At 36.5% G+C, this 22,352-nt stretch overlaps 1 protein-coding gene and 1 pseudogene across 5 annotated transcripts; both read left to right on the top strand.

The window, feature by feature from the left end:
- The first annotated feature begins 1,143 nt into the window (after positions 1–1,143).
- LOC121253611 lies at positions 1,144–2,477 on the top strand (annotated as a pseudogene).
- A 291-nt stretch (positions 2,478–2,768) lies between these two features.
- Positions 2,769–21,049, top strand: LOC121251896 (endoplasmic reticulum-Golgi intermediate compartment protein 3). Of its 5 annotated transcripts, none has more exons than XM_041151307.1 (14): positions 2,769–2,910; positions 3,024–3,059; positions 3,146–3,222; positions 4,717–4,810; positions 4,914–4,996; positions 5,843–5,918; positions 6,009–6,076; positions 7,640–7,724; positions 8,550–8,653; positions 8,795–8,878; positions 10,746–10,892; positions 19,891–19,999; positions 20,240–20,359; positions 20,737–21,049. In XM_041151307.1, the coding sequence occupies exons 4-14, from the start codon at positions 4,723–4,725 to the stop codon at positions 20,808–20,810; spliced, it is 1,038 nt and encodes a 345-aa protein (XP_041007241.1). In that variant the 5' UTR covers positions 2,769–2,910; positions 3,024–3,059; positions 3,146–3,222; positions 4,717–4,722; the 3' UTR covers positions 20,811–21,049. The 5 variants fall into 5 exon arrangements, with proteins under 5 accessions (XP_041007241.1, XP_041007238.1, XP_041007243.1 ...); XM_041151304.1 differs by having other exon boundaries at positions 8,538–8,653; XM_041151309.1 differs by lacking the exon at positions 8,795–8,878.
- Positions 21,050–22,352: the final 1,303 nt, after the last annotated feature.

Raw genomic sequence — 22,352 nt, 5'->3', positions numbered from 1 at the left:
ATAAATAAAACCCCACGTTTAAAAACAAACCCAAAACAGACCCTAATCCTTTCCCACATGCTTACAGATCTAATATTTCAGATAAGCTTGTTTGGGTAAGCAAAATTAAAATGCATTTATGTATGGAAAATAAACAAACCTAGTTACGTATATTCACCAATCACTGAATCAATACGAACCCAGACCCACTAATTTTCACACAGGCCCAACAATTCTAAACCGCAACCAATTTTTTTTTTAAAGCACAAGTTTCAAATTCAGACGAGAAAAATTAGACAAAATAGCAACGAGTGCCTTACATTACTTCCTTTCCAGGTTTCGTACATGCGTTTTTAGTTACCACACTCAAGCAGGAACGGTCTCTGGCAGATCTAGCTATTAACAACAAATCATGAGAAACAAAAGAACCAAAACGTAAACCCTAAAAAACTTAAAAAAAAAAACTCATGTTTAACAAAAAAGAGTAGATCTAGCAAAATAACTACATATACTCTATACCCACATAAGATTTGTTCAAAGGCATTGCTCATAGATCGAGAGAAAGAGAGAGAGAGAGAGAGAGACTTACTGAAGTGAGAGAGAGAGAGAGAGAGAGAAGAGAGACTTACTGATCAAAGTGAGAGGAGAGCATAGAGATAAAGATCGGGCTTCTAATCACACGGGGATTGGGGGTCAAAAAGTTATTTTATTAAAACCGGGTATCAGGTTAAAATCCAGTACCTGGGTTTTAATATCGTAACCTGCTCGGATTGGGCCGGGTTAGGGTGATGCGGGTTCCAACCCAGATGAACCCGTAACCGGAACATCTGGGTTCCTGACCGGGCCGAAAAAAATCGGGCCCGGATGAACAGTCTTAATAATATACATAGTGGTGGGTCTAATGTAATGCCAACCGGATTGGACATGACTGCTATGATTACAAAACTGATTTAGTCTAGAAGGAATTCTGTTCTTCATGGCAAATAGTTTCATCATCCTAAATTCCTTATAACCAAAGCTACAGAGGATTACTATTTGTTCCAAATGAATCAAGAGAGGAAGTCATCACGAAGTGTTATTGCTGCTCAGAGATCTACTTGGACTAAGCCACCTGCTGACTGATTTAAAATGAATTGGGATGCAACATGTGCACAATCTAGAGGAATGGTAGGCATTGGAGTGATTATAAGAGATATCATTGGCCAGATAATTGGATGTTGTCGTGACTCAAAGCCCTTAGTTGCTAATTCTTTCATGGCTGAAGCTGTTGCACTGCAAGTGGCTGTGAATTTTTGTAAAAATATAATGATTAAAAGAGTGATACTAGAAGGTGATTCTTTGCAAGTGGTTCAATATTTACATAAAGACAGCCATTTTATGAGCGCAGTTGGCCTCCTCTTTGAAGACACATAATTACTGCTCAAGTTGTTTGCTCAATGATCTATTCATCATACAAATAGGCTAGCAAATGAAGCTATACACTACCTTACTCAAGATGCTATTCATTATAGGGATGTTGTGTTAGATGTGGAAATGATTTCTGATTAAATTAATAAAGCATATTTCTTTCAAAAAAAAATTATCCAATCTACATTATTACAGATTATTGTTTTTGTATAAATCTATACACTTGAAAGAAAAAATTTATCTCCAAATCCGTATATTTACACATCCAACATTATGCTAATATAAAAACCGACTAATATAAGAAGTATTTGTATTTTAGTTTTTTATAATTATAATGAGTCTTACAATAAATAAATAGTATATTAATGTCGGCTTGTAAATAGTAATTGATAATAGCTAACATGGATGGTACAAGTTTGCACATCTTTTTTGCTCTATAAACCCAATTATTGTTCATCCTCTTTTTCCATATAGTGATTCATCCCTTGTAAATCTAAATACTATTCAAAATATGGCCGGAGGTCATCTTAGAAGAATGAAATGGTTCTTCTTCTATCAAGCTCTCTAGAACTGCCACCATTACCGTTTCCCCTTCTCTCTCCGTCCAAAGGTTTGGTGGCCGATTCCACCATGTTAGGAGAAAGGGTTCTCCAAGCTTTGTACCCTAGGGTTTTCCTAATAGTGTGACTCTAGATTATGTAACTTTTCAAGTCAGGGATTCACTGTAGGGCCTTTCAACATACATTCGTACCATGCTCTCGACACAAGCTCTTCTTAGTGCTATTGGAGTTGGTGAGAAATCCATGACTGTAATTAGTGCCACATTTTAGTGGTTTTTGAGAGACCTAACTAGAATGCTTGGAGGCATTTTATTCATAATCTACCAAGGCTCAAACTTGGATAGCAATGCCCAAATGTGGTGTTTAATTGCAAATTTTATGAATGATCTTGGAATGTTGACGAACCTAGTTTCCCTCTTGTTTCTTTCATATTTCGTGGTTGTAGTATGCTAGGGGAGCCTATCATGATCATTCACTAGTACTGCTATTAGAGTAACTAGAGCTGCTTTGACACAACATTTTTCCCTTTAGAGTAATATTACAGAAAGTTTTGCTAACTTCTTAGTGAAACAATTTATTTCATTAAATTAAGTGGCGATTACCCGGCATGTGCACAGGCATGTTGCATCTAACTTTTTTTATTCATAAATCATCGTCCTACTATTTATAAATTTTTCATCTCATAATGCCTTAATCCCAATTTCCGATTAAATAAAGTTTGTTATCCAATTTTATAATACCCAGCCCAACTCAGGGAGAACAGGCCCGCTCGGTAGGAAAATAAAAACAAATAAAAAATAAAAAAAGAGAGGCGGAACGTACCGTTTGGTCGGAAAGGGGCTTTCCTTATTTCTTCCCCCAGTCCCATAGTTCCTCTCTCTCCCTCCCCTACGGGCCTCTGCATTTTTCTCATTTCCCGTGGGTCGTTAGCGCCGCCGCGTCCCTCTCCTGGCTTTCGACGCCGGTAAGCACTCCGCCCATCTCTGTCTCTCTCTCTCTCTCTCTCTCTCTCTCTGTGTCTCGTTCTCTCGCGTTGTCTCGCCCTAACTCTCTGTCGATCTCCCCGTTCCGGTATAGATCTCCCCGGAGCCAGCGCGCCGCCCCACGCCACCAAGGTATGTTGCGGTTTTTCTCTCTCCCTCTCCATGAGTTTTTCTTACCATCTCGAACTCGTTTTTTAACCTCGTTTTCTATGTCACGGGGCATCTTGAACGTTCCTAGACAACCCCGCCTCGCTCTCGAATCCACCAGGCCACCGCAACGAGATTTGGTTAAGGTACCCTCGAGCGTTAGCCTCGTAATCGCACTGTAATTTCCGTGACTTATACGTTTGGTGCCTACTGCAGGTTCCGTTGTCTCTGTTAGCATGTTGGAATATGTAGATTGAGTGATTTCATGGTTGGTTGATGTTTGGAGGGTCCTCTGTCTGCACTCTGGTCATAAGGTTGTCTCTGTTAGCATGTTAGAATACGTAGATCGATTGATTTCATGGTTGGTTGATGTTTGGAGGGTCCTCTGTCTGCACTCTGGTGATAAAGTGACTATCTACAGAATGCACTACCCTGCCACGGGGTAAATATAGCCTTTGTTCATAGTGCAATCACTTTGGTGACAGAGAGATTTATGTTTTGCTTGGCTATCTGCATGATGCACTACCCTACAACAGGGTAAACATGGGCTTTGTTTGAGTGCATTCACTTTGGTGACAAAGTGATTTATGTTCTGCTCGGCTATTTACAAAATGCTCAACCCTGCCACGGGCGGGGTAAACATGGTCTTTGTTAGAGTGTTCTCGGTTTGGAGACAAAGTGATTTATTTTCAGCTTGGCGATCCACATGTATGCACAACCCTGCCATGTGGTAAACATGACCTTTGTTTTGAGTGCACTCACTTTGGTGACAAAGTGATTTATGTTCTGCATGACTATCTACAAATATGCACAATCTTGCTATAGGGTAAGCAAGACCTTTGTTTTGAATGCACTCACTTTAGTGACAAAGTGATTTATTTTCTGCTTGGCTAACCGTAGATATGCACAATCCTGCCATGGGGGTAAGCACTTTGTTTTGAGTGCACTCACTTTGGTGACAAAGTGATTCATTTTTTGCTTGGCTAAATGCAGATATGCACAACTCTACCACGGAGGTAAACATGGTCTTTATTTCAATTTCTGATGTTGTTTTGGTATGCTTGTGCCTAAGTTCCTACTTATCAAAAAAGACTGGAATAAGTTCCAAAGGGTACAAGAGACTATTAGAGGATTTTATTCTGGAAAAATTTTATTTTCTTTTCAAAATTATTTTGAAATAATAATGCATTTATTTGAGACTTTGTGGAGTTTCCTTATTTTATACATTGGAGGAGTCCAACTTCATCTATTTGGAAGAATGTGATTTTTGAATCAATGAGTTTTACATGTTGTAGAGAGTCTTTCCCCATGTCATTTGGAGCCAATACTTGTGTAGTTGGAATTTGATTTTAAGTGGCACGAACTGACTCCCTAACCCTCTGGGTATGGGGCATAACAATTTTGCTATCATACCCAATTTCTCCCTGTGAAGTAGATATTGCATATGAAATGGATCTTCCCGCTTGGGTTTGATCAAACGCCAATCATGGTTGATTTATAGAAAGTCCTGAATTTTAATTAGCACAAGATAGCCAAGCCGATAAATCTTGAGCAGTAACTGAAACTCGGTTTTTGTTTGTAATTGAAATAGGTGTTATTTAATTTCTAAACATTGTATCTTTGGCACTGAGATACAAAAGGTTTAGATGGGTGTGAAACAAGCTATAAAGAGCCTCGATGCATTTCCTCGTGCAGAGGACCACTTGCTGCAGAAAACTCAATCTGGCGCACTTGGTGATGAACTCTCTTTTTTTTCTTTTTTATATTAAGGGTTTCTGATTGTAATGGTAAGCTGATTGTTTTTTCTTCTTTGCTTTTCACCCTTATACTTTTTCAGTCTCCGTTTTTGGACTAGTGATAATGGCAATATTGTTCCTGCATGAGCTGCGATATTACATTACCACCTATACCATTCATCAGGTATGCATTATATTTATTTATTTGCCTAGTTATCTTTCTTTTGATCTTTATTTCATCTCATCAGGTTTTTGAATGACTTGCCCTTGGTCCATAAACTTTCTGGGGCCAGCTAAGAAAGGGAAAATTAAGTTGAATCAATGGTGATAGTTAGGCCTGGTTTGGATAGCAAAATCCTCCCAACTCATCTCATCTCATCTCATTTCACCTCAATATTCAAACGCTACAAATTCAAACGCTTTTCAATTTCAAATTTTCAAATTTTTCATCTAATCATTACAACTTTTCCAAACTTTCAAACAAAATACAAAAAATAATTCAACTTTTTTAAATCCCAAAACAAAATAATATTCTAATAATATTTTGCCTTTATAATTTTTTTTTAATTTTTTTTCTCTCATCTCTCAAAACTCTATAAAACATATTAACTTAAACTGTTTTACTATAATTCACAAGCCATTTCACGACTATTCACAGATAATCTCATCTCACCATTCAAACCAGGCCTTAGTGTAAATATGCATAACTTGGAAAATAGATGTTCGTGAGGGAGTTACAACATTAAGCACATTAGGTCTCTGAAAATTAGGGTGCAAAACTGAAGGTTACTTGACCCAATATTGGACAATAGGCTTCTTGAGTCAACTAACTCCATTATCTCAAATATTTTTTTTCCAATATTGGGCTGTAAGGTATTTTCAAAAGGATCAATTACTGTGATCTCTAGACCACTTCTATATTTTGGGCCACATGAGTTGACTAAGTAATTAGACAGGTGATCCTTTTGGTGTGAACAGAAATGTTTTATAAGCATCTGGGTCAATTGATGATGTTTATTGTTTTTCACAGATGTCAGTTGATTTGAAACGTGGAGAAACTCTTCCAATCCACATAAATATGACATTTCCATCTTTACCATGTGATGGTCAGAATTTCTTCTTTTGCCTTAAGTAAATGGCAGTTTGTTCACAGATTATTCGTTTTCCATCTCTAAATGCTGGCTTTCTACTTACAGTTGTTAGCATTGACGCGATTGACATGTCAGGAAAGCACGAAGTTGATCTTGATACTAACATATGGAAAGTAAGACAATTTCCTACTTTCGAAAGATTGTTCTTCTCTTATTAAAGTCAACACAGTGTATGTGTCGCTTCCTGCGTACTATGGTTCTGTCCCGTTGTCACAATTGTTACGAATTGATTACTTTATCCAAAATAAAAATTTGATACAGGATACGTTTTAAATGGGTTTTGCAACCTTGGTTGCGATGTTTAATGATTTCATGGCCAATTTTCTTTAGATTAAGTGGCAACTCCTCTCGCCATAAATAAGGATAGAGGCTTAGTTCGTGGTTTTAATCCAAGTATGAATTGAGTTTTATTCATCTATCCAAAAAAAAAAAAAAAAAAACAGAGATGATGCACAAGATACCTTGGGTTTGCTGTGGGTTAATGCAGGAAATTCCAGATTTTCGGTTAGCTCCTTTTATAAGGTGCTAACTTTTCATCATGTCTATGATTACCCCTGGAAAAGCATTTGGAGAGTTAGGCTACCTAGTAAGGTGGTGTTTTTCTGTTGGTTGGTGTCTCTTGTTCTGAGCACGGATAACTTAAGAAAGTGTGGAATGTGTGTAGTAGATTGGTGCTTCATGTGCATGAAAGATGGTGAATCTATTAACCATCTTTTTCTTCATTGTGAGGTGGCCAATACTTTGTGGAATGAGAGTTTTGGTAGGACAGGTATTGATTGGGTGATGCCTAAGTAAGTGGTTCTTCTCGCATGTTGGAAAGGTTTTGAGGGGAGACAACGTATTGCTGCCATATGGAAGAAGATTCTGCTTGATGTGGTGCTTATGGTTGGAGAGGAATGGGAGGTGCTTTGAAGATAGATAACGCTCAATGGGAGAACTTAGGAGTCTTTCTTTAGTACCTTGAGTTGTTGGGCTAAGGCTCTTGTATTGAATGGAGATAATTTTCTTGTTTTGCTTTAGTCTTTTTCTGTTTCTAGTGTGAATGTAGGTATTTCCTCTTGTATACTTCCTGTATACTTAGGATTTGCCTATTCTTGGTAATAAAATTCTCTTATTAATTATAAAAAGAAAAACACTCAAAAAGTTCGGGGTGTTACAACTGGCAAACTAGTAAAAGAAAATAACCAAAAAAAAAAAAAAATATTTTGGTGCCTGGTGAAATTCAGTGGTTGAAGCAGCTGAACTACAAACCATAGAAATGGCCCAGTTTAATCTCATCAAGATTTGAAAATCCTTGTAGAGCTTGTGCTAAATGAGTTTCCTATATGGATCCAAAGTTGGTAGGTTTTTCAGGAGAGATTTTGAAAATCTATGAATTACTGTTTGTATTAGCATCAAATCTTTTGTTAAACTGTTTGGAAAAATTAAATATCTGTGACTTTTCTGGAAGTTGGTGATGATTTAGATATGTAGTTTTTGATACCTTCTTGTGTGTGTGTCTCCGTGTGGGCATATATCTGAGCAAATAGTTAAAAATGCATCTTATACCATCCTGCTAATAAAACTTTAATTCCACACCCACCTGTAACAGTTATTTTCAAGCACATACCTCGTGTGCGTGTGCTTGAATAAATACATCTTATACTATCCTGCTAACAAATTTAGAATTTCTGCAGCTGCGCTTGAATAGTTACGGGCATATTATTGGCACTGAGTATCTGTCTGATCTTGTGGAAAAGGAACACACAGTGGACAAGCATGGTAAATGCCTTAGTGTGCACATATATTTTTTGGTCTAAACTTCATGTAACATAGACTTTGACAAGTTTTTATTTATCCACTTGGAACTTTATCTCTGTTTTACTGTCTTATTATTGCTGAGGGAACCAAAAAAAAAAAGAAAAAAAGAAAAAAAAAGAAAAACGAAAAAAAAAAAAAGAAAAAAAGCCAGTGATGGATTCATCTTTCTACTTTTTGCAACTACCTAGGGGAAAGCGCTAGCCACATCTGCGTTATAAAACTAAATAGACTAGGAAATTTAGCTTAAATACTTATAAAAAAACTAAAAAGACTAGGAAATTTGAAACTTTACTAGAATTACTTATAAAGCTCAGTTTCACTGAGTAAGTAGCCAATGTGAATACCTTTATAAGCCAGCCTCTACTCTAAGTATTCCATATTCCCTCTGTGGGACTGGGGTGTTACAAAGTCCCCATTTCAAATTCCAGATGTCCTTGTCAAGGTCGTGTCATTCAGTGCTTCAGTATCACATGATTGACCTTACTAGATGGCTTTGATACCATATGTAACTATCCAGGGAAAGTGTTAGCTACATTTGTGTGCTATACAGAAAAAAGACTTGTCAATTTGAAGCCCTCCAGAATGATTGATAAAGCTCATTTTCTTCTCGTAAGTTACATGACTGCCTTCATAACATATACCCCACTCCATGTGGGTTATCCATATTCCTAATGTGGGACTGGGATATTGTGCTTTTTCTTTACACCTTTTGGATACTTTAGGTGCTAAGATGGTAAAATGCTGAATATATAATAATAAAAAAACTTTGACTAGATGGTGATAAAGATCAGCATGAGGATTCGGATAAAAAAACTCACGGTTTTGATCAAGCGGCAGAAAATATGATCAAGAAAGTGAAACAAGCGTTGGCACATGGAGAAGGATGCCGGGTATTCTTTTTTGTTTAAATTCTCTGCGTTTATGGTTACTTGCTACTCCATTAGCTTGAAAATTATGTTTACCAAAAAAAAAAAAAAAAAAAAAAAAAAAGAAAAGAAACTCGCAGTATATTATTCTACTTTCTTTTTCAGGTTTATGGGGTCTTAGATGTCCAAAGGGTTGCTGGAAATTTTCACATTTCAGTTCATGGCTTAAACATTTATGTTGCCCAAATGGTCAGTTGACATTTCACCTCTATTCTCTGTGGGATTGTGATTCCATCATACATTTGAATATGCCAAATGGAGCGCCTAACTTTGACTGCACTAAATTTTGTTTTTCTGGTCAGAAATTGCAGACGTAAGGTTATGGGAATATATACTCTCCTGTTCATGGGTGGGCTTGTGAAATTATATAGCTGCTTAGAATTTAGAGTTATAATTGTTTGACATATAATGAAGGAACGAAGTGTTATTTTTGTATTTACTTATAATAATGTGTGCAAGTTTCAGACAATAAAATGTATATGACTAATGAAGCTAAACTTGAGGTTCAAACAGTGAGGGAATATTGGGTTCTTTGTCAACATCCTGAACTTCCTACAGGACTGCATGATTTTGTCACACGTTTTTAGCTTGAAAATACTTCTAGAAAATGTCAAAACTCTGCAGGTAACAAATATCTGAATGTTACCATAAATCTCCTGCAAACAGATTGATTATTCATGTTTTTGTTTTAATTTTGTAGAAAACATCTTTATTATTTAGCAGCTATATGTTTAATTCTTTTATGTTTTTTGTTCTGCTGGATGCTTACAGCAGTTAATTTTCTTGGGATCTAAGGCCGTGTTTGGTTAACATTTTTTTTTAAATATTTTCAACTTCAATCCAAACATATTTCAATTTTTTCTTTTAAAAATGATTTTTTCAACTGTTCATCCAATCATTTGCCCAGATTTTCGTAAAAAGTATAAAACACAAAAATTAATCATTTTTGACAAAAAAAATAAAAACAAATACAATTAAAAAATTATATTAAAACAACTTTTTAACTCTTATCTATCCACTTCTACAAACCCCAATACAAAACTTATTTAAAAAATTATTCAAGTTCTCATATCTACTTTCACAAAACCCACTAAACAATACACCTAAAAAAATTCTCAAAATTTTTAAAAATTTCTCTTAGCCAAATATACCCTATTCTGCTGGTTATTAATAAAAAAAGGTAAAATAATCTTTCCTGTGTTTTCTACTATAAAGATATGTCACTCTTTTCTTTGTTGTTAGTTTCATGAGTTCTTATGTCGATTACCCAAAAAATGGCTTTTTTTTAAAAATGAGAAATGCTTTTAATGATTGATGACCAATATACCTTTTTTGGTATATAAATTAAGAATGCTGCTAGGGTGCCGCCCAGCAGTGACAGCTGGGCGTGCCCCCTAGGCAAAATTCCCTTTTTAAATTTTTCTTATTCATATTTTTTTAATATTTTTAAACATTTAAAAAAAATATAAAAAAATACCAATATGCTAATAGTCCTTTCCTTAATTAGTAAGTAAAAGAAAAAAAAAAATTTAAATGCATGAGCGGTCAAAATGGGGCGGCATGGTAGCATTATTCGTAAATTAAAAGGGGTCAATTCTCTGGTGCAACGACAAAGTCTCGGGCTATCAATGGAAAATGGTTGAGTTTGGTTTGAATTTTGAGAGGTTCACTTTGTGCAAAACTTTTACAGGGTAGGATTTGTCATCCCTCCAAGAACCCCGCTTAGGTGGGACCAGCAGGGAGTGATGACCTATAAGAAGATCAGCAAGAAAACTTTCATTCACTGAAACCATCGGCTGATTGGCTATGCTTGGATATTTTGCAAGAAAATAGTAATATATTTGAAGCCAAGTGTCCACTGTATATGTTCCAAAACTGGCCCTACATCTGTTTCTTAATAGCATTGCATCTTCTGGATTGGTTTTATTTTAGCTGGCTTTTCCTAAAACAGCTTGTTTGAAGTATCTGCTCAAGTCATATTGAACAACTCCTACTTTAATTGTTTTTTCATCTTCTACATATCAGGTGCCTATTCTTTTCTTTTTATTCTTGACAGATTTTTGAAGGATCTAATAATGTGAACGTTAGCCACGTTATTCATGATTTGTCATTTGGCCCAAAATATCCGGGAATTCACAATCCACTTGATGGGACAGTACGTGTATTGCATGACACAAGTGGAACATTCAAATATTACATAAAGGTATGAATCCATAGGCTTTATGTTGAGTAGCATGTAAATCTGTGGTCTAGATCTCACTCGCAGCCTTTGCTAGATACGCTTGGGTTAAGGCCTATCAATCAGAATTTTCTTTGTTCAGAGGATCAAGTTATTGATGTCTCATTTTTTAATCGAAAAACAGAAAAGTGAACGAAAAAAATATATTATAAAAAATGTGCTTATAATTTTGAATGTCTACTATAAAGATAATGTAGTAGAAATTCAATTTCTGACTTGATGGTCTCTGCTATAAATATTGTTTGTAGAATTTGTGGTATGTATTCGTTTTTTTTGGATAAGTCGTATTATTTGAATGATGTTGTAGTCAGATGAGGTAGGAAAAGTACTTGGTTTTAATTGTGATATGCTTAGGGGTGAAAATTTTTCGGTCCAGACTGGAAAAAACAGACCGGACCGGACTGGACGAGACCGAATTCACCTCTACTAGGTCTCGGTCCATGGTGTCTCCAAAATTAGGTTTTTGGTTTGGTCCCGAGGTGTGTTTTTTTGGACCGGACCGGACCGAAACCGACCGAAACCGACCGAATCACTTAAATTTTTTAAATATTATATATATAATATATTATTTTATATAGTAATTGTATAAGTTAAGTATGTTATTTTCTCTAATCTATCACCATTGACTATATAAAATGTAAAATAATATATGGTATCAATTAACTAATATATCATACGATAAATCATATGATAATATATTTTATTATATGTAGAGACACACTCAACTAAAGTACTAATAAATGATAAATATAGATATAATTAATTATTTTTTAATGAGTTAGTTTCATAATCCACATTAAAGAGCTCCCTTAATTTTAATTTTACTAATTTAATTAATTTTTTGTATTAATTTATCTACCAAAAAAAGAAAAAAGAAAAAATATTTTTAATTCATATGGACCGAATCTGACCAATTGGACCAATAGCTAATGGTCCGGTCCGGTTCTTAGGGGTAATTGGTCCGGTCCAGTCCAGAAAAAGAGTGGACCAAAATTTTAACTGCAACTTTTTGTGGTTTAGTTATCCTTTCCTAGTTCCAGCTTCTAGTTTTTTTTTTTATATAGATAATCAAGAAATTTTATTCATAGAAGTAGGGCAAAACCCAAGTACACATGGAGTATACATGAGAATAACGTAATTAGAGTTTACAATTGAAAAGAGTATATCATGGATATTTAGCCCATTACAAATAGTAGCCCCTACCCATAAGAACAAAGTTTTAAAAAAGAAAGCTTTAAACTCATCCATTGTTCTCTTGTGACCTTCGAAGCTTCTATTATTTCTCTCCCGCCAAATATACCAACACATGTATATGGGAACCATTTTCTAGATTGCTACCACTTGTGAGCTGCCTCGGAGGCCTCTCCAGCTTGCAAGGAAATCCACCAGTCTAAGAGGCATGACCCATAACAATTCAATTCTTGCAAAAAAATCATTCCACATGGTCCTAGATACCTTGCAGTGTAAAAACAAATGATCTACTGATTCACCATTCTTCTTACATATACAACACCAGTCCAACACCATTACTCGACGTTTCCTTAAATTATCTATGGTGGGGATCTTGTCCAGATATGTTGTCCATAGAAAAAGCTGTTTTTGAAGGAGCTTTCATATGCCATATGTTCGTCCATTTGAACATGGTCATTTTAGGGCTCGTTAGAACTTGGTAAAACGATCTGACTGTGAATTTAACTTTCTTGGAGGGGCTCCAGCTAATCTTATCTGTGGTACCCTCTGTCGTGCTTACAGAATACAATACCTCATAGAAATCTATGATAGTCTCCATCTCCCAGTGTTGGGCTGCCCTAATGAATTCTACATTTCATTGAGGGTAGCTACTAGAAAAGACCAAAAAATCGGCTATCGATGTATCATTTTCTCATGCGAACTCAAAAATGGCAGGGAAGTTGTCTTGGAGGCTATGTATACCAAAATCTAACACGAGAGTCGTCACTAGGGCTGGGCAAAACTTTCGCCGCCTCCAACTCTGGCTGATGTCTGCTCCAGCTTTGAGTTAACGGAGTCGGAAAGTTCAGAGTTTGGAGTCGGAGTTCCTCCGAAAAAAATAGTCGGACTTCTGAACTTCGACTCCGACAGTTTTTTTTTTAAATGTAAAATGATGTTGTCATCTATTTTATAATGTAATAAAATTGATAATAGGCTGAGTAGCCTAATGGTAGGGGGTATTACTTTGTAAACCCACATCACGCGTTTGAGCCCCACGGCCACAAGGCCGAATTCATTGAGTTTTTTTTAGGACTTTTAAAACATCATCGTTTAATTCTTCCTATATATTCATCTTTTTCCTTTTAACTAACCCTAACCCTACTCATTTTGTTCTCCCATCTCTTCCTCTTCTTTCTTCTTCTTGATACTGCCCAAAGATTTCTTCTTCTTGATACCACCGAATGCAGATTGACCAGAATATACGAACTTGGATTGATTTCGGCTTGGAGCTTGAGCGACACAGGAGCTTGAGCGAATGGATTTGAATAATATATTTTCAGTTGGGTGCAGACTTGCAGTTGGTTCTTTCTTCTTAATGTTCCTAGCCTTTCACTTTTAATATATTTGTGAAATGGGATTTGGGTTTCTAAGGTTGTGCAGATCTGGAAGAAGAGGAAGAATAGCAGATAAGTGCATTTGCATCTTTCCGCCCAAGCCCAACTTCGACTAGAGCTCTGATTCTAACTCCGAAGCTCCGATTGGAGTCAGGGTTGGAGCCCAACTTCAGCTCCGACTTTTGTCGGAGTCGAAGCCCAGCCCTAACCGTCACCCATCACAATATGTTCATGTCTTCAAAAGATCTCCCAGTGTCTCCTAATGTATTTCCACAAACCCACTCCATGTGCCACGTACCTCATTCGAGCACCATCATCCCCAAGCCTCCCGAAACTGTGAATCTATAACGGAATTCCATAGAGCCCCCCTTTCAGTTTGGTACCTTCACAACCATTTACCCAACAGGGCTTGGTTGAATTTCGTCAAGTTACGAATCCCCAAACCACCCCCAGAAAATAGAGTACATACAAGTGACCAATTAACCAAGTGAAATTTGAACTCTTCCCCTGATCCACTCTACAAGAAGTCCCGTTGTAGCTTCTCTATATGGTCGGCAGCCTTTGAAAAGTGAAATTCCAGCTTCTAGTAGCTTGTGGTTCTTAGATGTTGAAGTTTGAAAGAACTTCATTTCCTTATTTAGGCAATTCCAAGGTGATGCACCTCTGTACTATTCCCAAATGGGGGTAAAAAAATGCATTTGTAGTTACAAATGGTTACGTACAGTTTGGATGTCCCATTCTTTATGATTCCAATTTGTTTTGAATTGGGGAGCCTCATGGATAAATACGCTAGCTCATGTTGATTTGTCCAGTATTGTGTTTTAAATGCTACAGTTTGATGGGCCATCAGGCAAAGGCAAATTAGGAGGACTGGACAATAAACACTTCACCTATGATTTAATTCATCCTAAGGCCATTCCTTTAGTGGGGGAGTCCTACTTAGGTGGACCCTAACCTTGAGGGAGCTGACTGGTGGAGTTGTGTTTTTTTTATTAAGTGAGTGATACAATGCGACAACGGTCTGGAAGCCTAGGTTGGATGGATCTGTTGAAATCAATGCATGGATTGGTGGGGAAGAGTTGAGAAGGGACATGGAAATTGCCGAGGGAGTTAAACTCAAGCTCTTTGTTGACAAAGAGATCCTGTGAGCCAAGCTATAGTACTAGCAACCCATTTTTCCTTTGGTTTGAGTGGACATTGATGCTACTAAAAGGGGAAGACTGTTGCTGGGGCTTGACACTTATCCTTTGTGAGACAGGCTGCGGACATGTGAAATAGCAGTGGGAAATGGGACTGAGGCGGGTAGCAATAGAATGGAGGTAAGGGGGGCAACTTGGAAACTTGGAAAATGCATCTTCCAAGATGGTAATGTTTGGTGAAGATGGTGAAGAGATTGTTTAATTGAGATTAGTTGTTTCGAATGAGTTTGGAGGTATTTATGGGTGTAATTCTTCTAATTGGGCAATTCAAGAAGCCATGGGAATTCAACATTGTGTGGGGCTATCATGTGAGGGATCTGAAATCAGGTTATGGCTTTACTAAGGACAAGTGAAGCAGGCCATTCTTGTAGGGGTCTAGCCTCCACTCCCATCCAAGGCATGAAGAAGAATAGAGAATTGAAAAGACTAGCTTGGTCTATCTATTACGTCACTAAAGGTGGTAGTCGTAGTCGTAGTGGAGACAAGGGGAGGGTGAAGAATGTTTATTTATGAGGCCGAAATTACTTTTTTGGAATGTCAGGGGTCTTGATGGTCTCAGAATCAAAACTATCTTATGATAATGGAAGGTAGATATTATTTGCTTACAAGCGACAAAGTTGGAAGCCTCAAGAAGGTGCATTCAGAGTTTGTGGGGTTGTCAACAATTGGATTGGCTTTACTTAGCTTCAAGAGGGGCATCGGGTGGGAGGAAACATCAGGAAATCAACAAAATTTTTTTCATCAACTCTATTTGTCTAGATGTGATCCATGCGGTGGTGGAGAAAGTAGAGTGCATGGGGGAATACACAATTGCTATATCTTTTGTGAATATTGATGATGGCTTTCATTGGGCATTCGCGGTAGTTTATGGGCCCTAATTGTGATTGCAAGAGATTATTATTGTGGAAGGAGTTGGCTAGTTTGATGTTGAGGGCCTGTGTACCCCCCGAGAGTAGTCAGGACACTATTTTCGGATGCTCGGTGCCAATAAAAAAAAGGAATTGGCTGGTTTGAGAAGTTGGTGGGATGTACTGTGTTATTGGTGGAAATTTTAATGTCCTGCGCTTCCCCAAGGAGAGATTGTGTGATGTTCTTTATGTCCTGTTATGGAGTCTTTCTCCAATTTTATTTTTGAGCAAGAACTTTTGGACACTCGTCTTGTTGGTGGACTGTTCACATCGTCTAACAATCGGGACTCCCTATCTTTGTCTAGAATCGATAGATTCCTTGTTTCTCCGGATTAGGAGGCTCATCACCCTGGTTTGGGCCAAAAGAGATTTCCTCGTCTTTGTTTGGACCATTTCACACTTCTTTTGGATTGCGGAGGTATTCATTGTGGTAAGAGATATATTTCAAATTTGAGAATATGTGGCTAAAGATAGGGATTTGCAGATATGGTAAGACAATGTGGTTGCCCTATCATTATCAAGGATATCTAAGTTACATGCTAAACACTCAAAGCTTTAAAAGGGGGCTTAAAGCAGTGGAACCAACAATCTTTTGGCAATGTTGAATACCAGGTAAAGTTTATTATGGATGAGTTATAAGCTTTTGATAGTGTAGAAAAAACAAGAGTGTGTTGAAGAGAAGATGAGGAAAAATCAAGTAATTTATGACTTGAAGAGGGCAACATTATTGGAGGAAATATTTTAGAGGCAGAAGTCAAGGGTTATAATGCGATAGGTGCACAAAGTCTTTTCATCACATGGTTAATTTGAACCAATTATATAATTCTATGAGATGATGTTAAATAATGGCTCAATCTCTTCTGAATCAGAAATGATTGGAAATCATATCGTGCAGTTCTATTAAAGTTTATTTTCTGAGCATTCTGCTTGGAGACCTTGGCTTGATGGATTAGCTTTTGATGCAATTGATAGTATCTATAAAAAACAATTGGGGAGTAGAAGGTAGTGTGGCTTGAGAGGCCTTTTGAAGAGATGGAGGTTCGTAACTTAGTTTTTTTTTTTTTTGATAAGTAAATATATATAACAAAAGAACGAACGTAACTTAGTGAAAGCTTTGACTAGAGATTAGGCTCTTAACTTGGATGGTTTCCATATGGCTTTTTTGAAGATTGCTGGGTTGTGATTAAAGAAGAGATCATCAGTGTTTCATGACTTTCATGTGATCGAAATTTTGAAAGATGCATGGATTATACCTTTGTTGCTCTTTATACTGAAAAACCAGGGGCGATGGATGTAGAAAATTACAACCCTGTAAGTTTAGTGAGCAGGACTTATAAAATCATTTCTAAGGTTCTTGCCAATAGATTGTTTGGTGGTTGAAATGATAATCTCAAAGCCACAAATGCCTTTGTCAAAGGTAGTCAAATTTTAGACTTCGTCCTTATTGCCAATGAATGCTTGGACAGAGGGCCTAGATCTGGAGAGCCCAGGATACTATGCAAAGTGGACATTGAGAATGCATACGATCATGTTAGCTGGGTTTTTCTTTTGTACTTTCTGAGAATATGTGGCTTTGGGGAAAAATGGTGATCTTGGATTGTGCATTGTACATCTGTGGTCAACTTTTCTGTGCTAGTGAATGGATCTCCTTCTGGTTTTTTAGCAGCATGTGGATTACGACAGGGAGATCCCATGTCTCCTTTGCTCTTTATCATAGTGAGGGAGGCTTTCAGCAGAATGTTATCTGTGGCTACTGATGGGGATCTTATTTCAGTTTTTCTGTGGGGAATGGAAATCCAGGTGTGATCAATGTGTCATCTTTTGTATGTATATGATGCCTTGGTGTTTTGTGAGGCTAACCTAAACCACCTTCGGTGTTTGCGTGTTTTATTCCTATGATTTGAAGCAGTCTCAGGATTGAAGATGAATTTGGATAAATCAAAATTAGTTCTGGTGGGCCATGTTGATAATGTGAAGAGATTGGCGGATATTTTGGAGTATAAGGTGTCTTCCTTACAAAGGAAGTATCTTGGCCTCCCTTTAGGAGCCTCTTTAAAGGCAAAATCAATTTGGGATGGAGTTATTGAGAAGACAGAGCAACGGTTGGCTGGATGCAGGCTTATGTATTCATCCAAAGGTGGCCAGATTACATTGCTTAGAAGCACTATATCAAACTTGCTACATATTTTATGTCTCTCTTTCCGCTCCCTGTGGTCTGGCTAACCAAATCAAGAAGCTGCAATGGGACTTCCTTTGGGGGGTCCTGGGGATGAGGCAAAATATCACTGGGTGATTTGGGCCAAGATATGTTCTCCAGTTTCTATGAGTAGACTGGGGTTTCAGAATATACTCAAAAGTTTAATTGTGCGTTGTTGGGGAAATGGCTTTGATGTTACCAGAATCAAAGAGAGGCCGTTATGGAGAGCTATAGTGGATTCCAAGTATGGATGCTTGTGTGCAGGTGGTGTTCTGGGGAGGTCTATGGGCCTCATGGGGTCGGAATATGGAAGAATATAAGGCAAGTTTGCAGATAGTTTTCTAACAATATCAGCTTTGAAGTGGGAGAGGGATTCAGGATCAAATTTTGGCACAAATTTTGGTGTGGTGATAGTGCCCTCTAGAATGTTTTTCCCAATGTTTATAGCATTGCTCATAACAAGAAAGTTTCGGCAGAGTAAAAGTTTATCAGAGCAGCTCAAGATTGGAGGAGGATGCGATTAGTGACTTTTTCAATCTGTTGTATTCCACTAGATTGAGAAGGGAAGGCGAAGACAAGATTCTTTGGGTTCCGTCCAAAAGAGGAAAGTTCAGTGTTCGTTTCTTCTATGTTACCCTTATTGATCATGATAATAAACCATTTCCCTGGAAGAATATTTGGTGGACAAAGGTTCCCTGGAGAGCTGTATTTTTTGGTTGGACGGCATCTTCCATGGAAAATTTAAGGAAGAGACATTATGGTGATCCATTGGTGGTGCAAGTGTAAAAGGTAGGGGTGTATACAAGTCGAGTTTGAGCAAGTAGTGGGTGGTCAAGCCTTGTTCATTTAATTTTTATTCGAACAAGAGTCGAGCTCCAGCTTTTCATTAAGTTGCATTTTATGTTCATGAGCGGCCTGTTTAATATTAGAGTGAGTTCGAGCATATTCACGAGTAGCTTCATTTAAATAAAATAGACTATTTATATTGCATTTTATAATTTTATTTACAAAATTTGACAAACAAACTTTGATTTTTTGCTAATATTTTTATAAAGTTTATATATTGATATGTCAATGATTTTATTTATTAGTATTAGGAATGTGATTTCCTCTCATTTCTATAAATATCTAAAATATATTCATTATAAATATAGAGATAATATTCTTACCCAAAAACAAATATAGAGATAATGCTATAAAAATAATAATTACAAAGTTATTCAAATTTATACGAGCTTATACGAGTGGAGCCGTGTTTTATATCAGTTGTATTGTTTGATAATCAATCATAATTTTGTATTCACGAATGGCTCAATTAATAAACAAATCAGGTCGAATTTGAGCTTGATTGATCCGATCTTGAGTGGCTGGTCTTATTTATTTACAACCCTAGTAAGAGGAATGATGAGTTTGTTGATCATCTTCTCCTTCATTGAGAGACTACAAAGTGCAATGTTTTAGTAGGATTGATTTGGCTTGTGCCATTCCAAGAAGAGTAATGGAGAGGTTATTTTACCAAAGGTTTAGGTGGCCACTCAGACATTGCAACTGTGTGGCTGATAGTTCTTACCTACCTAATGTGGTGCATATGGAAAGAAAGGAATGATAGAATCTTTGAAGATTGCGAAATTTTGTTGGAGGACCTCAAACAATTTATTTATTTCCTTTATATATATATATATATATATATCAGAACTCTCGTATCCTGGACTGCTGCCATAGATTTTATGGGCTAAACCTACATCACTTTTTTGTATCTTTTCCTTCTTCTAAATAAGCATTTATTTTGCTTTAGCCATTGGACAAGGGCCAAGTTAATATTGGATGCTGTACATATTCTTCTTTGCGGCACATGTAAACTTCAGCCTACAAAGACTCCCACCTTTGTGTAGCAAGGGTTTCTCCACTTTCTCTCATATGGGTGGATGAGATCCCACCCATCCATCCTCACCTCCTACACTGGCTGCATCCTCTGTGCTTTTGGCATGACACGGCCAGAAGAATCCCCAAACAAAATCTTATTTTAATATCTTAGTAAATGATATTGCCTTTCCTTTCAATTCCGTTTGAACAATAGTTTTCCTTGTGATGCAGATTGTTCCTACTGAATATAGATATATCTCAAAAGAAGTTTTACCAACCAACCAATTCTCTGTCACGGAATACTTCTCCCCCATGAAAGAGTTTGATAGGACATGGCCAGGTTGGTATATTTAATTTAGGAAAAATGATATTTGTCATTCTCTCATCATCCCCGTGGTATCAAATTGTTGGAACATAAGTAAAGGATGAAAAATATTTTTCCAATCATTTGATGCCATATTAAAAGATGATGGAGGATGATAGTTAAAAGGATGATGTATAACATTTCTTTTTAATTTATACAACTTATGCCCTTTTCCTCTTGATACTGTTTATCATCCCCATCATTCATTATGTGCAGCTGTCTACTTTTTGTATGATTTGTCGCCTATTACTGTGACCATCAGAGAAGAACGTCGCAGTTTTCTGCACCTCATCACCCGACTATGTGCTGTACTAGGCGGTACCTTTGCTTTAACAGGTTTGTGTCTGTTTTGTTTGATTTACACCAAATCATCATTTGGAAAACAAGAGGCCCCTAAATCTGGTTGGAAGTCCGTGTCAAATAATTAGAATATCGTGGTCATTATATGGCACTTCAAACAAGCTTTATTGCAAATTTGAAACAATTTTTCCCACTCACTGGAGTTCCAATAAGCTGACCTTTTGAAGTCTAGGCTATTTGAAGTTGAAAGTTCCTGCTGCAAGTCTCTTTACATTTCCTTGCGTTTGGGAGGGACTTTTCTCTTTTTATTTTTTTTTTATTTTTATTTTTATTTTTTATTTTTTTTCCCTACTAGCGTGTTACGTCTCACTTCTATTGTTTTTCTCTGTACGAATCTCTCTGTTACATCACAGGAATGCTAGACCGTTGGATGTACAGGCTTCTTGAGGCTCTGACTAAACCTAATGCTAGGAGTGTATTTCGGTAAAGTTGGGGTTTAAAATAACCATCAGCTTCACATGGCATCTCCAAGGAATTCCTGATGCAATTAAGATGGTGAGTTTCCCAAGTTCAGCATCTGATCTTGGATGTAAAATGCAGAAGGCAAGAGTTAAACTCAACACTGCTTGTGTGAGAAATGATTGTAATGACATTGACATTGTCATCTGTTTATATCGCTAATTATTTGGTATCAATAGCATTGCAGCTCCAGGGGAATTTTTTTAAGGTTTTCACAGCCTCGCAGGTATTTGGTATCAGTTATATGGCATGCATGCATACTTAATACATATATAAACCTTTAAAAAGCTTCATTATCAGCTTCAAGACTATCCTGCTTAATGCCCAAGGGCCTATTTGGGATTGTGTTATGAGTCTTAAAGTACTTAGTCTTAAAAGCTTAGGTTATTTGGGTGTTATATATTAAAGTACTTTTTAATCTCAAATAAGTTAAAAAGTACGTCTTATGTACTTTTCCCCTATAATGTGGAATGTAGTTCCAATTTTAAAAAGATTGTCAATGAGCGAAAATATCTGTAAAACTTTTAGATAATTATAACTTTCAAACTTTTAAAGATATGATCAGATTTTTTAAGAAATCAAATGATCTCTTGTGTCATTTCTAGCAGAAAATATTTTTTCAATTTGTTTCCAAACAAATGTAATATGTTTGAAAGTGTTTTAAACATATAGTTACAAAATAGTAAATAATTTTTTAATAGTAGAATTTATTATTTAAGTTATATACTTTAAACTATAAGTTATATTTTTTTACCGTAATTTCAAATACGCACCAGGTAGAATTCGTCTTTACCAAGAAGCTTTTGTTGAATGGTGGTTCATTAGTGAGAGTATAAGTAGGACAGGTTGATATGACTATAGCCTAGACCAATAGGATTGGCCCTTTCTTTCTTCTTGAAGCTTTTGGATTTTTTTTTTTTTTTTTAATACATTGGGAGGAGGGGATATGTAACGCTCCGGTCCTAGAGGTTCAAAGAGTTAGCTCATGTAATTTAAAATCATCTCTGATAACACATTCAAATAACCTAGAGATTTCATAAAATATTAAATTATTTTGCTCAAACCAAATATCTATTGTAATGCCCCGGTCTTGTAGAGGTCGGAGAGTTATTTTCTATCACTTAAACTTATATTTTAATAATATAATAATATATTCCAAATTCCCAATATCATATAGAAATTTCGATTCAAACTAATTTCTTCTATAGAACTAATTTTTCAAAAAGTCAAGTCATCATAACACAATAAAATTTTTTAATAAAAATTGTCAATACTCAAAAAAACTTTCTATGCTTAATCCACTATACTTAAATCATCTCACCTAATACCTCATAATCTTGATTTTCAAACTCTAATACTGATCCTTAGTTGAACCATCAATGTTATCTGAAGATTTTATGAAGATTAAGGAGTGAGTTATCAACAACTCAGCAAGTAGAGAACATATGCTAGTATGTAAACATGTGCATTTATAATGTTCGGTATGCAGAACAATTTACGTTCAAAATGC

This window comes from Juglans microcarpa x Juglans regia, chromosome 2S, assembly GCF_004785595.1.
Source record: "Juglans microcarpa x Juglans regia isolate MS1-56 chromosome 2S, Jm3101_v1.0, whole genome shotgun sequence".
NCBI classification, from domain to species: Eukaryota; Viridiplantae; Streptophyta; class Magnoliopsida; order Fagales; family Juglandaceae; genus Juglans; species Juglans microcarpa x Juglans regia.
Note: the sequence above shows the minus strand (reverse complement) of the source record. Positions and strands in the feature narration are given on the sequence as shown.

Bases quoted from the DNA above. Each gene is read 5' to 3' on its own strand.
- LOC121251896 (XM_041151304.1), top strand. From the start codon at position 4,723: ATGGGTGTGAAACAAGCTATAAAGAGCCTCGATGCATTTCCTCGTGCA. The intron at 4,811-4,913 runs GTGATGAACTCT...ATACTTTTTCAG, and splicing joins AACTCAATCTGGCGCACTTG to TCTCCGTTTTTGGACTAGTG. The intron at 8,879-10,745 runs GTCAGTTGACAT...TATTCTTGACAG, and splicing joins ACATTTATGTTGCCCAAATG to ATTTTTGAAGGATCTAATAA.